General features: G+C 40.6%; 1 protein-coding gene across 2 annotated transcripts in view; it reads right to left on the bottom strand.

The window, feature by feature from the left end:
* Nucleotides 1-6741: 6741 nt before the first annotated feature.
* The window catches only part of fam189a1 (family with sequence similarity 189 member A1), a 347606-nt gene continuing 339262 nt past the window's right edge, over nucleotides 6742-15085 (bottom strand). For both annotated transcript variants that reach the window (XM_034191627.1, XM_034191634.1), the window contains one exon: nucleotides 6742-7524. In XM_034191627.1, coding sequence (XP_034047518.1) covers nucleotides 7321-7524 — 204 coding nt within the window. In that variant the 3' untranslated portion in view covers nucleotides 6742-7320. The remainder of the gene's footprint in view (nucleotides 7525-15085) is intronic.

The raw sequence follows: 15085 nt of genomic DNA, 5'->3' as shown, positions 1-15085 counted from the left end.
TGTGATGTTATGATTGGAAAGAACAGGCAGCTCCAGACAGAGGTTTACAGAAAACCCACTCACACTGACCAATATCTGCTCTTTGGCTCAAACCACCCCCTTGAACCCAAGCTCGGGGTGATCAGGACTCTTCAACACAGAGCTCTACAGGTGCCCACAACTGCAGAGGGAAGGGCTAAAGAACAACAACTGGTACGGAAAGCCCTCACAGTATGTGGGTACCCACGGTGGTCCCTGGACAAAGTGCAGAAGTCCCAGAAAACAAAGAGACCAGATAGACAGGAGACGGAGACAAGAAAAAGAGGAGTGTCTCTCCCTTATTTAGCAGGAGTAGGGGAAAAACTACAGAGGATCTTCAGACAGCACAAAATCCCAGTTTACTTTAAACCGGTTAACACCTTGAGACAGAAATTAGTTCACCCTAAGGACAGGATCCCTAGTTAGAAACAGAGCCTGCCTCCTTGACCCCTCTCTTAAACCATTTCTTCTCTCTGGCTAATATTTTAACTTCCTTGTCCTCAAATGCGTGGTTAGTGTCTTTAAGGTGGAGGTGAACCGCAGACTGAGGTCCACTGGCGCCCTCTCTGCGGTGCTGGTATAGCCTTTTGTGTAAAGGTTGCTTCGTTTCACCTATGTAGTGTTCGTTAGTTTTCCTGACATCTGATAGAATACACTGCATTGCTCTGTTTGTAACTAGGGATCATGTCCTTAGGGTGAACTAATTTCTGTCTCAAGGTGTTAACCGGTTTAAAGTAAACTGGGATTTTGTGCTGTCTGAAGATCCTCTGTAGTTTTTCCCCTACTCCTGCTAAATAAGGGAGAGACACTCCTCTTCTTCTTGTCTCCGTCTCCTATGGATTTGATTCATATGTTTTCACGTCAGACAAGGTTGAACCCTTGTGCGCATGCGTGAGTTTTTCCACGCCTGTCGGTGACGTCATTCGCCTGTGAGCACGCCTTGTGTAAGGAGTGGTCCCACCCCGTCGTCGGATTTTCATTGTCTGGAAATGGCGGAATGATTTGGGTTTTTTTTCCATCAGAATTTTTTCAGAAGCTGTTAGAGACTGGCACCTGGAAACCATTGGAAAAATTTATCTGGCTTTCGGTGAAAATTTTACGGGCTTCACAGAGAATAAGGTCTATTACTACAGCTTTAAGGACCCCTTTAAGGACACTCAGCGCGCCATGCTCCGAACTGTGACAATGCGGCACAAGCCACCGGACCATTTCTAAGCTGACGGCTCTGTGGATACGAGGCCGTCGTGTGCTCTTTCTCTGGTTATCACAAGAGCTGGACATCAGCCATTTTCCGGCAGATTTCACTTTTAACAAGAGATTTTGTCATGGAAAGCCTAGTCGCTCCCGGTGTGTAGCGAGTGCCTTGTATGGCAGCACCCTGACATCGGGGTGAATGTGAGGCATTATTGTAAAGCACTTTGAGCTTCTGATGCAGATGGAAAAGCGCTATATAAATGAGTCCATTTATAATTTATCTGGATGTACTGTATTTTCTGGAGTACATGTCGTACAAAGGGAAAAAAAAAGTGATTTACACTTTAGAAAATACAGCACTTTTCTAATTTACCTATAACAAAACTCATCAACTCAAATTGTGAAATAAATATTCTATTCTCATCAAGGAAAACAACATAAGACACAATACATACATACAGAGGACCTTACAAATGATGCACAGTAAATTTTGCAGAGTAAAATTTACTCTGCTGTGATAACATTTGGTCCCAGTCTAAATAGAGTAAAATACACTGTATGATAGGGTGAAATCAGCTCTATCGTCTTGTCATATCAAATGTTTCTACTCCAATAAGAGTTGATTTTACACTGTGACAGAGCTGATTTAGCACTGTGATAGAGTATATTTAACTCTATTTGGACTGGGACCAAATGTTATCCCAGCAGAGTAAATTTTACTGTGCAACATTTAGTGTGTGCAATCTGATGTGAGCGTCTATTCGGGGAACACAAGGATTTACTTGCAAATGACGATAATTGGCATCATAAACCGATTTCAATTACCAAGGCCAGTGTTACTGGATTTGCACACAGAACTGCGGCCGGCCCAGACCGCAATACGGCGAGGGGGCTGTCTGTGCCCACGCGTGCTGACTACGCTGGTCATCCTGGCATCATCGGCATTCCATCATGAGCTGGCTGATTGTTCAGAACTGTATCGGTCAATGTTGAGTCGAGCCATGCCAGCTGTGTGGGACGCAATCATTCGAATGTCATCCAGGTACATCAGGGAGAACCGGTTTCCTGAATGGAATCTGAGCTACTGACTGCACACATAAAGGCACCATCACATGATGAATTTGTTTTTGTTAATAGGAAACATTTTTATTTCATCAATGTTCAGATCATATGTGAATGCGATGTGCAAATGTGCATCAGGCTGGCTGGCACGGCGCGTGATGGGGTGCTGCTTGGTGGTTAAATAGTTCATTCGTGTAATTGTTCCAAATGTGTACATTAAAATATTTTGTTATTATTAATATGTTTTCTTTTTCTTGATGGTGGAACTAAAGAGCCTCTTAACAAGCCTCCGACTGTGTTCAGTATTTGTCAGTTAACGCGTGTGTAATGTTGTTCATGTCACACACTGTCAGCAGCCACGGTGCACCTAATGTTTTTACTTCAGTGTGTGTGCTGCTCTGGCTTCAGCATTTACACACACGGACACACTCATTTCATTTTTGTTTTAAATTGCAGTGAGCTGCATGACAGAATGTCGACCGAGCCACAGGTTTCTTTGGTTTTACACGTTGTCTCTAAAAATTCTTTAATTTTTACACACAGCAACACAGAGACAACGGCAGACATCATCAAACACACAACATTCCGCACTTATGGTGAATATATTTGCATATTCAGATGGAGGCGTGGCCAGGGAGGAGTGTGGTGCGTGTGCACGTGTGCTAAATTCCACGTTAAGTGGGACGTACAAACCGAACATGCTTGGATCCATGCCTACGCACACTTTGATACATCTGAATATTTTTGTGCTTACGCCAGTTTCTGGGTTTTGGTGTACAGCACCTTTTAGTAGGAACTCCTCGTATGTTTTTGTACATGAGGCCCCTGGTATTCAAAGGACAGAAGCCACACTATATTACTGTTAGTACGGGAGAACTGATGTGAGTAGATCACGCTGATCCCACTTCCTCATCTATGCTGCAGTGAGGAACAGAAGTTGTAGTTGGAGGGACATAAATCTATTTCCTCTTACATTACTGTCATCCCTCAACAAAAGTCTCAACAAGAAACATAATATGCATATCATTCTCACAGAATCTTGGACCACTTTGTGAGATGATGTGTCACTGAAGACAGTCATCTTGATTGTGTAATCTGACCCAGTTTGCTGTTGACGCAGAAGTGGATTCTGATAAGAAATGTACTCACTCGCCAACGAATCACCATAAGAATGACAACAACATGCACTGGTTGTTGCTCTTGTGTTGATAATGGGCATCAGAGGGTCCATGCCCTGTTACAGCAGGAGGTGATAGGACAGAGATGCTGGAGGCCATATAGAAGTTCGGCAGTAAGTCTATGATCCTCCTAATTTCTTTAAATGAAACCCATCCATCCTGAAATGGGTTTTGTGCTCTCACAAAAAGTTGTCTATGAAGCCTGTAACTCCTTCAGTTGTCATGGGTGTCCTGGTCCCCCTCTCACATAGTAAGTTTTTGAGAACTGCATAGTCAAATTTACCATACAGTATCATACTGTTTGTATTTCTTAATGAGCAATATACACTCAACAAAAATATAAACGCAACACTTTTGGTTTTGCTCCCATTTTGTATGAGATGAACTCAAAGATCTAAAACTTTTTCCACATACACAGTATCACCATTTCCCTCAAATATTGTTCACAAACCAGTCTAAATCTGTGATAGTGAGCACTTCTCCTTTGCTGAGATAATCCATCCCACCTCACAGGTGTGCCATATCAAGATGCTGATTAGACACCATGATTAGTGCACAGGTGTGCCTTAGACTGCCCACAATAAAAGGCCACTCTGAAAGGTGCAGTTTTGTTTTATTGGGGTGGGGGGGGATACCAGTCATGCAGTGCAACACATCTCCTTCGCATAGAGTTGATCAGGTTGTCAGTTGTGGCCTGTGGAATGTTGGTCCACTCCTCTTCAATGGCTGTGTGAAGTTGCTGGATATTGGCAGGAACTGGTACACGCTGTCGTATACGCCGGTCCAGAGCATCCCAAACATGCTCAATGGGTGACATGTCCGGTGAGTATGCCGGCCACGCAAGAACTGGGACATTTTCAACTTCCAAGAATTGTGTACAGATCCTTGCAACATGGGGCCGTGCATTATCCTGCTGCAACATGAGGTGATGTTCTTGGATGTACGGCACAACAATGGGCCTCAGGATCTTGTCACGGTATCTCCGTGCATTCAAAATGACATCAATAAAATGCACCTGTGTTCTTCATCCATAACAGACGCCTGCCCATACCATAACCCCACCGCCACCATGGGCCACTCGATCCACAACATTGACATCAGAAAACCGCTCACCCACAAGACGCCACACACGCTGTCTGCCATCTGCCCTGGACAGTGTGAACCGGGATTCATCCGTGAAGAGAACACCTCTACAACGTGCCAAACGCCAACGAATGTGAGCATTTGCCCACTCAAGTCGGTTACGACGACGAACTGGAGTCAGGTCGAGACCCCGATGAGGACGACGAGCATGCAGATGAGCTTCCCTGAGATGGTTTCTGACAGTTTGTGCAGAAATTCTTTGGTTATGCAAACCGATTGTTTCAGCAGCTGTCCGAGTGGCTGGTTTCAGACGATCTTGGAGGTGAACATGCTGGATGTGGAGGTCCTGGGCTGGTGTGGTTACACGTGGTCTGCGGTTGTGAGGCCGGTTGGATGTACTGCCAAATTCTCTGAAACGCCTTTGGAGACGGCTTATGGTAGAGAAATGAACATTAAATACACGAGCAACAGCTCTGGTTGACATTCCTGCTGTCAGCATGCCAATTTCACGCTCCCTCAAATCTTGTGACATCTGTGGCATTGTGCTGTGTGATAAAACTGCACCTTTCAGAGTGGCCTTTTAATGTGGGCAGTCTAAGGCACACCTATGCACTAATCATGGTGTCTAATCAGCATCTTGATATGGCACACCTGTGAGGTGGGATGTATTATCTCAGCAAAGGAGAAGTGCTCACTATCACAGATTTAGACTGGTTTGTGAACAATATTTCAAGGATTCCAAGGAATTTTATTGTCATATGCACAGAAGAACATGTTCCCTGCACAATGAAATGTGTCTACTGCATTTAACCCATCCTAATTGCCAGTAGGAGCAGAAGTCGCCATTAGGCGCCCGGGGAAGGTGAGAGAAATGGTGTTATTGTGTATGTGGAAAAAGTTTTAGATCTTTGAGTTCATCTCATACAAAATGGGAGCAAAACCAAAAGTGTTGCATTTATATTTTTGTTGAGTGTAAATGAAGTCCAAGACATATTCAGTGACTTGGAATTGTTCATGTGTCCATCCACGGACTTGTCTAAAGAAAACTCTCTGGAAAAGGAATGATTTGTTTTAGAAATAACTAGCGTGTTGCCCGTGGGGATCCTCAGGCTCTGCATTGGGTAGTGTTTATAAAATAGGTACCTGACATTTTTTAAGAGTGGTAATAAATTACACAAAGTTGGAATGGCGTGTGAGTCCAGAATGTTTTAGACCTTTTTATTTCTTGTTAATTACCTAATTTTTTTATGTTAATTTACTGTCTTAATGTATTTAGAAATTGTTTAGGTTCTTATCGTACACTATTATTAACATAATTATTATTATCAATATTATCATTATTATTTTATTTTATTATTACTTATAGCATCTAATTTGATTTTTAAATGGAAATAAGTGTTTTCACTTCCTTGTGTCATCCATGTATTTTTAACATGTTTATAATTATATTATGTACTTACATTGAACTTACTAAATAAAATCACACACACGCACTTTTAATATAAAAATGATTTACTGCCCCCCTGCTGGAATGGCGTGTGAGTCCAGAATATAATTATCAACGTCCATTGTTTAGCCAATATCTGTAGTTCTTCCAAAAATATTAGTCCTATCACTGTTCCATTTTGGTGGCATTCATCCTTGACCCAAAATAGATAAGCACACCAAACGGCAAATGTCAGCTCTCCCCAGTTTCTCTGTGATCACAACCATATGCACACACACAGAGACCACTTGGCTATTATAATATACAGTAGATAGTTGCATGTAGCTTGCCCAATTATTTATTGGCTCTGAAAATGGAGAGACTGCCTAAAAATGGCTATAAATCCAAAAGGGTTAATGTGATACTTTTGTTAAACCCCCTTGAATTATACCTGAGAGTTGACACTACAAGTGCATCTGCTTTGTTTAATTTCAACACTATAGTCATGGTATACAAAATGACAAAAATTGTACAGTTGCAGACCTGATGGTATGTTTGGTGTTTCAATTTAAACATCCCCAAAATCTCACAATTCCTCTATGATATTTGCCTCCTGTGTCTACCAATTGTGACAATCAAAATAATCAATTTGAATGAAAATCTAACAATCTCCTTCACCACATTGTTATTTTAAGGGGTTTTTAATTGTTGTTGCAGCATCTTGCTGCACTGACCAGATGCTAAACCTAATCAGCAACGTTAAAATAAAACAAACAAAGATACAAAGTCATATTTTATTGGAACACTGATAAGAAACACAATGAGGTAAGATAAATAGTCCACATATGTGATGTTCTTGAATCAGAGGCACCACAATATATTCACCATCCCACCAGTAACAACTCCACAAAGTCTGCAAACAATAGCTGGTAACGCCCAGTCACTTCAGACTAATACAAACATATTTCTCCCTTATTGTTAGGACAAGGACGCTGCTATCACAGCATCCTGTGTCACTGTACCTACCAGCTGGGCATTTGTTTCCTTTTTTTAAGAGATGAAAGTTAGTAGAAAAGATCCCCTGAGGGAGAACATTCTTGTGTTTTTGTGATGAGAAAGAAGCCAGGACAGTTGCACGCAGGCTCAGGATGCGTTTGCTACCATATCTGGTGATGACGTGGCACAGCCTCGCAGGGCGTCACCTTATTTCACACTGCCTGACCTGCACTAACACTGCGTAAATAAACAACTTCACATCTCAACACTTACTAATCCACATTGCAGACGTCTGCTGCACAGTGCGGCACGGCTGCAGCACCAGCACCTGGTTTTGATCGGAGTTCTTGTTTGGGAGAGTGGTCAAAGAATAGTTTCTCTGCACATGAGGATGCGTTCAGAGGACGCCGAGTCCAGCGGGTTGGTGGAGGCGTTGGCTGTCTGTGGAAGGTGTTTGAGACGACGCACTGAAGGGGACGGCGATGAACTCAGTGCGCCGCAGCTCTGGAGGTGAATATCATCATGGTCATGTTTTCTGGGACTGCCTGCAATGTGCTGAGTCATCACCTGTACACAGTAAAACAGCATAGCATGAAAAAACTGGATAAACATTTAAATATCCTTCACACACTGACATCTGAAAGGATCAGGTGACCTGTGCTAACAACCCTTGTCCTGAGCTGTGTCACATGCGGGTGCAAGACATTCTGACTTCTATTTCAACAGATGGTGTCACCTGAGTCTAAACATACAGTCAGGTACAAAAGTATATGGACACTGAAGCCATTTTTGTAATGTTGCCGCTGTACACCACCATCATGAAACAAGGGAAGATGGTTTTGTAGTGTAAACTTTCAGCTGTCATGAAAGGGCTTGAAGAAAAATTGTCACATTAACTATTTCAGAATTACGGCTATTTTTATATAAATGCCCTCTATTTCCAGAGAAATGCTTTGACAATGTAAATATAATAATTATTGTTAATACAAATCATCACTTTTGCAGCCACTTTTCACAAGGACTTTCTAAAAATAACACAATGCTGAAATACCCTTGGTCATATGAGCATTGTATTCTTTATAATTTGCAGTTGCTTAATTCATTATTTGGATCCTATTGTCTTACATACACTTTGTACGTGTTCAATAAAGCCCCTCTATCAATCAATCAAAAACAATATTTACATTTTAAGGGTGTCTGCATGAATGCGTGTACATGAGCTTTTGAAGAGCGGAAGTTGTGCAAATCAAGGAATATTTGTATATTACCCTCTGTGCATTCTCAGGGTATCGATGCAATAAAGAAGTTAGCTTCGAGTTAGTGAAATAGCATGAACGCTAACATCCGCAATTTTGCTCCAGAGGTCTTATAGGTTCCAAAAACACCGTTTTCAGTTTTAGAAGTGTTTATTTCTCGCTAGCTTTCACATAATAAATGACAAAGAGGTTATATTAATACACAAATGAAACAGAGTTTTGCAGCTAGCTAAACCAGCCAGTGACAAACACCATAACATTGGCGAAATGTCTTCTAAATAATTTCAGAGGTGTTATTAGGTTCCAAAAACATCATTTTCACTTTTAGAAGTGTTTATTTCTCGCTAGCTTTCACATAATAAATGACAAAGAGGTTATATTAATACACAAACGAAACAGAGTTTTGCAGCTAGCTAAACCAGCCAGTGACAAACACCATAACGTTGGCGAAATGTCTTCTAAATAATTTCAGAGGTGTTATTAGGTTCCAAAAACAGCATTTTCACTTTTAGAAGTGTTTATTTCTCGCTAGCTTTTACATAATAAATGACAAAGAGGTTATATTAATACACAAATGAAACAGAGTTTTGCAGCTAGCTGAACCTGCCAGTGATATCAACACCGTAACTGCCACATCCTGCCGACAATACCAGTTTGTGACTTATTTTTGTGGCAGGGATGGCGGTAGGATTTGAACACCGGATTGCTCACACTCAAGACCAAGACTCTTACCAGGTCAGCCAAAGGGGAATTCCCCGCTAGCCAAGCTAGCAGGAACATCTTTTCAAACCGGACTTCACCTTGCTACATAAACCAGCCTGTGAAATCATCACCATAACGTCGGTGAAATGTCTTCTAAATCACTTCAGGGGTGTTATTAGGTTCCAAAAACAGCATTTTCAGTTTTAGAAGTGTTTATTTTTCGCTAGCTTTTACACAGTATATGAGAAACATGTTATATAATGTTATTTGGAGCGCCTTGGGGCAACTGTTTGTTGTGATTTGGCGCTATATAAGAAACAAGTTGATTGATTGATTGATTGATTTCCACCTGGTTCTTTTATGCAAAATTCTGCCCTTTACCAAAAACCAAATCATTGTATTCCTCATTTTGAGTTTATTAAAGGTCACGTTAGAAACCAGGCCTGGGACCCTCACAGACAGTGTCCATCTTGTGAAAGGCACATGAAGTAACTTGTACAACACTTTTATACAATGTGGGTGTTAACAGTGGGTGTGGTTTAGTCTCACATTTCTAATGTTACTGGCTCTCACCAACAGGGGGTGGTCTCCTCTGGACACATGATAGAGTAAAACTTAACATATTTGTCAGAACTTCTAAACAAATAACACAAATACTTAATAGCTAACATAAAACAAAGAATTAGCACAGATATTATCTAACAATAAACACATAAATTAAGTGATTTTAGGCAGACCGGTGACTAGCCACAGCACAGCTGTACTCTGATTGGCTGTCACCCCTGCCACTCAAAAAACCCCAGAACAGATTGAAAAAGAATGTGACTTTTTATTGTATAGTTGAGAGACTTGGACGCTAACTGATGACCTAAAGTGAAGTAGCCACTAGGTCTCTTTGGAGGATCGTCGGGTACTACTGGAAAGACTGTGTCAGTCCGGGACTGTAAAGAAGCACCAGCTACAAAATTTTGGCCTTGTGGTGTATTTTCTGGGCATGACTCTGCACACAGGTACCTCATGACTGAGGACCCTAGCGGCCTATAGAAGGGCAAGGAGAGGCCCACGCTTCACCTGGTATAAACAGTTATGATCAAGAGGGATTGATCGGTTGTCTGCCTGGTTGGTTCCCATCCATGACCCAAGGTAGTTCCATAGTTTCATGCATGTGGCAATGCATGACACCAGCATATGCTCCCACACTTGACTATCAACTGTCATAATTTATTTTGTCTTTATATTTGTAATCATGTTTGTAATTTTGTTCGCATTTGTGAAGCATTATTCACGACGTCTCCTTTATGACTGCTCCCAGACCACCAACAACCAGCAAAAATCTATTTAAGCATAAAAATTCAAAAAGAAAAAATAATATAGCACCTTCAACTGCACCACAGACTAAAACAGTTAAATGTGGTCTATTAAACATTAGGTCTCTCTCTTCTAAGTCCCTGTTGGTAAATGATATAATAATTGATCAACATATTGATTTATTCTGCCTAACAGAAACCTGGTTACAGCAGGATGAATATGTTAGTTTAAATGAGTCAACACCCCCGAGTCACACTAACTGTCAGAATGCTCGTAGCACGGGCCGAGGAGGAGGATTAGCAGCAATCTTCCATTCCAGCTTATTAATTAATCAAAAACCCAGACAGAGCTTTAATTCATTTGAAAGCTTGTCTCTTAGTCTTGTCCAACCAAATTGGAAGTCCCAAAAAACAGTTTTATTTGTTATTATCTATCGTCCACCTGGTCGTTACTGTGAGTTTCTCTGTGAATTTTCAGACCTTTTGTCTGACTTAGTGCTTAGCTCAGATAAGATAATTATAGTGGGCGATTTTAACATCCACACAGATGCTGAGAATGACAGCCTCAACACTGCATTTAATCTATTATTAGACTCTATTGGCTTTGCTCAAAAAGTAAATGAGTCCACCCACCACTTTAATCATATCTTAGATCTTGTTCTGACTTATGGTATGGAAATAGAAAACTTAACAGTATTCCCTGAAAACTCCCTTCTGTCTGATCATTTCTTAATAACATTTACATTTACTCTGATGGACTACCCAGCAGTGGGGAATAAGTTTCATTACACTAGAAGTCTTTCAGAAAGCGCTGTAACTAGGTTTAAGGATATGATTCCTTCTTTATGTTCTCTAATGCCATATACCAACACAGTGCAGAGTAGCTACCTAAACTCTGTAAGGGAGATAGAGTATCTCGTCAATAGTTTTACATCCTCATTGAAGACAACTTTGGATGCTGTAGCTCCTCTGAAAAAGAGAGCTTTAAATCAGAAGTGCCTGACTCCGTGGTATAACTCACAAACTCGCAGCTTAAAGCAGATAACCCGTAAGTTGGAGAGGAAATGGCGTCTCACTAATTTAGAAGATCTTCACTTAGCCTGGAAAAGAGTCTGTTTGCTCTATAAAAAAGCCCTCCGTAAAGCTAGGACATCTTTCTACTCATCACTAATTGAAGAAAATAAGAACAACCCCAGGTTTCTTTTCAGCACTGTAGCCAGGCTGACAAAGAGTCAGAGCTCTATTGAGCTGAGTATTCCATTAACTTTAACTAGTAATGACTTCATGACTTTCTTTGCTAACAAAATTTTAACTATTAGAGAAAAAATTACTCATAACCATCCCAAAGACGTATCGTTATCTTTGGCTGCTTTCAGTGATGCCGGTATTTGGTTAGACTCTTTCTCTCCGATTGTTCTGTCTGAGTTATTTTCATTAGTTACTTCATCCAAACCATCAACATGTTTATTAGACCCCATTCCTACCAGGCTGCTCAAGGAAGCCCTACCATTATTTAATGCTTCGATCTTAATATGATCAATCTATCTTTGTTAGTTGGCTATGTACCACAGGCTTTAAGGTGGCAGTAATTAAACCATTACTTAAAAAGCCATCACTTGACCCAGCTATCTTAGCTAATTATAGGCCAATCTCCAACCTTCCTTTTCTCTCAAAAATTCTTGAAAGGGTAGTTGTAAAACAGCTAACTGATCATCTGCAGAGGAATGGTCTATTTGAAGAGTTTCAGTCAGGTTTTAGAATTCATCATAGTACAGAAACAGCATTAGTGAAGGTTACAAATGATCTTCTTATGGCCTCGGACAGTGGACTCGTCTCTGTGCTTGTTCTGTTGGACCTCAGTGCTGCTTTTGATACTGTTGACCATAAAATTTTATTACAGAGATTAGAGCATGCCATAGGTATTAAAGGCACTGCGCTGCGGTGGTTTGAATCATATTTGTCTAATAGATTACAATTTGTTCATGTAAATGGGGAATCTTCTTCACAGACTAAAGTTAATTATGGAGTTCCACAAGGTTCTGTGCTAGGACCAATTTTATTCAGTTTATACATGCTTCCCTTAGGCAGTATTATTAGACGGTATTGCTTAAATTTTCATTGTTACGCAGATGATACCCAGCTTTATCTATCCATGAAGCCAGAGGACACACACCAATTAGCTAAAATGCAGGATTGTCTTACAGACATAAAGACATGGATGACCTCTAATTTCCTGCTTTTAAACTCAGATAAAACTGAAGTTATTGTACTTGGCCCCACAAATCTTAGAAACATGGTGTCTAACCAGATCCTTACTCTGGATGGCATTACCCTGACCTCTAGTAATACTGTGAGAAATCTTGGAGTCATTTTTGATCAGGATATGTCATTCAAAGCGCATATTAAACAAATATGTAGGACTGCTTTTTTGCATTTACGCAATATCTCTAAAATGCTGAAAAACTAATTCATGCATTTATTTCCTCTAGGCTGGACTATTGTAATTCATTATTATCAGGTTGTCCTAAAAGTTCCCTAAAAAGCCTTCAGTTAATTCAAAATGCTGCAGCTAGAGTACTGACGGGGACTAGAAGGAGAGAGCATATCTCACCCATATTGGCCTCTCTTCATTGGCTTCCTGTTAATTCTAGAATAGAATTTAAAATTCTTCTTCTTACTTATAAGGTTTTGAATAATCAGGTCCCATCTTATCTTAGGGACCTCGTAGTACCATATCACCCCAATAGAGCGCTTCGCTCTCAGACTGCAGGCTTACTTGTAGTTCCTAGGGTTTGTAAGAGTAGAATGGAAAGCAGAGCCTTCAGCTTTCAGGCTCCTCTCCTGTGGAACCAGCTCCCAATTCAGATCAGGGAGACAGACACCCTCTCTACTTTTAAGATTAGGCTTAAAACTTTCCTTTTTGCTAAAGCTTATAGTTAGGGCTGGATCAGGTGACTCTGAACCATCCCTTAGTTATGCTGCTATAGACGTAGACTGCTGGGGGGTTCCCATGATGCACTGTTTCTTTCTCTTTTTGCTCTGTATGCACCACTCTGCATTTAATCATTAGTGATCGATCTCTGCTCCCCTCCACAGCATGTCTTTTTCCTGGTTCTCTCCCTCAGCCCCAACCAGTCCCAGCAGAAGACTGCCCCTCCCTGAGCCTGGTTCTGCTGGAGGTTTCCCTCCTGTTAAAAGGGAGTTTTTCCTTCCCACTGTAGCCAAGTGCTTGCTCACAGGGGGTCGTTTTGACCGTTGGGGTTTTACATAATTATTGTATGGCCTTGCCTTACAATATAAAGCGCCTTGGGGCAACTGTTTGTTGTGATTTGGCGCTATATAAAAAAATTGATTGATTGATTGATTGATTGATGACTGCGCTTTTATGTTCATTTACTGTGTTTTGCCTTTCATTTTATGGATTTTGATTTCACCCAAAGAATGATGGCTTATCTATTCCGAGCCAAGAAGAACCCTGAAGCTGTTGGTGGGGGGCTAATTCTCACCAGCAGGTGCGACCCTGCTGAACATGTCTGAGGGGAGTCAGACTAAAGCTGGCTGCCTGCTTCAGCTGACAGATGGAAGCACAGAAGAGAAAGAGGTGTTTCTGACAAATCTTCAAACTTTCACACACTGATGATTTGTCAGATAAAGCTGTTGCCGCTGAGGCGTGCGCTCCAGCAGTAACCTTGATGGAATGTTAGCAACATATTTTCAGATTGCCTGCTGTGATTTTAATCAAACTTGGCAGGTACTACATTGAGCCTGTGGATGGGAAGACTGGATTTTGGTTTAGATCACTCAACAGTCAGGGTCGGAGATTAAGGTACTGTTTCTGGCCCCATGCTAGCACACAGGAAAATTGTGAATTTTATGGAAATTAGTTAATCTATTTTATTGTTTGTGAACTTGAATGTTTTAAAGTCCATGTAAAAATTTTCTCTGCATGCCTGATATTTTGTGTTCTTGTGCTCTCTGATTTTGTCTTGTGTATCGATTTGTGGTGTCAGTCAGCTGGGTGCATTTGTTTTCTTCTAGGCTTATGCTGAAATTAACTCACACAATTTCTTTAACATACAAGATAATAAAGAAGAAGGAATCACACATCAATGAGAACATTAAGAAAGTTGTCTGGCATTATCAGTGTTTAACACTGCGCTTTCTGTGAAGATGTGCTGTTCCATCACAACTCTGAGCACCTGAGCAGTCATTCATTTTATTTTATTTTTTATTGTTATTTTTTATTTTTAGAAAATACTTGTGTGACCTAAAAATATGAAGCAACGTGTAATGTAGTATCCCAGATATACAGGATGGGAGGTGTGTCTCAGGGTGAACCACCTCCATGTCTAAAAAAAGACTACGTTATAAACACCTTTTCCAGGAAGGAGTTTGTTGCTACCCTCAATAAGGCAGCGTAGTAAAAGGTTGTAGCAACACAAGACCAAGCGCAACATTTATACCAAAATACGTGAAAATGGTTTTGAAGCGCCGTGTTTTTACGAGTGGCAAACACACACGGGCAAAAACATTTCTTATAATTAATGTTGCTGCATTTTTGAACATGTATATAAGGACTTACAGTGAGTGTGAACTTCTAAACAGTACAATTTCAATGATAATTCATATATATTTCATAACTGTAATGTTAGCTCTGGCCTGTTTCCAATTTTGTGCTCATCCATTAAAGTTTATATCAGATTGTCATGCTAATTTATTTTTATAAAGGTAACCATTATGTATCAGGAAATAAAAATCGATGTGTGTTTAACTGCCTCAGTGAGGTGTGTGTACATTATTGTGTACCATAATTTCCTTTTATGATTCTACCATGTGGAGGCACTAAAGTAAGGAGATTTCATA

The sequence above is a fragment of the Thalassophryne amazonica genome, chromosome 2 (genome assembly GCF_902500255.1).
Source record: "Thalassophryne amazonica chromosome 2, fThaAma1.1, whole genome shotgun sequence".
Taxonomy (NCBI): Eukaryota; Metazoa; Chordata; class Actinopteri; order Batrachoidiformes; family Batrachoididae; genus Thalassophryne; species Thalassophryne amazonica.
Note: the sequence above shows the minus strand (reverse complement) of the source record. Positions and strands in the feature narration are given on the sequence as shown.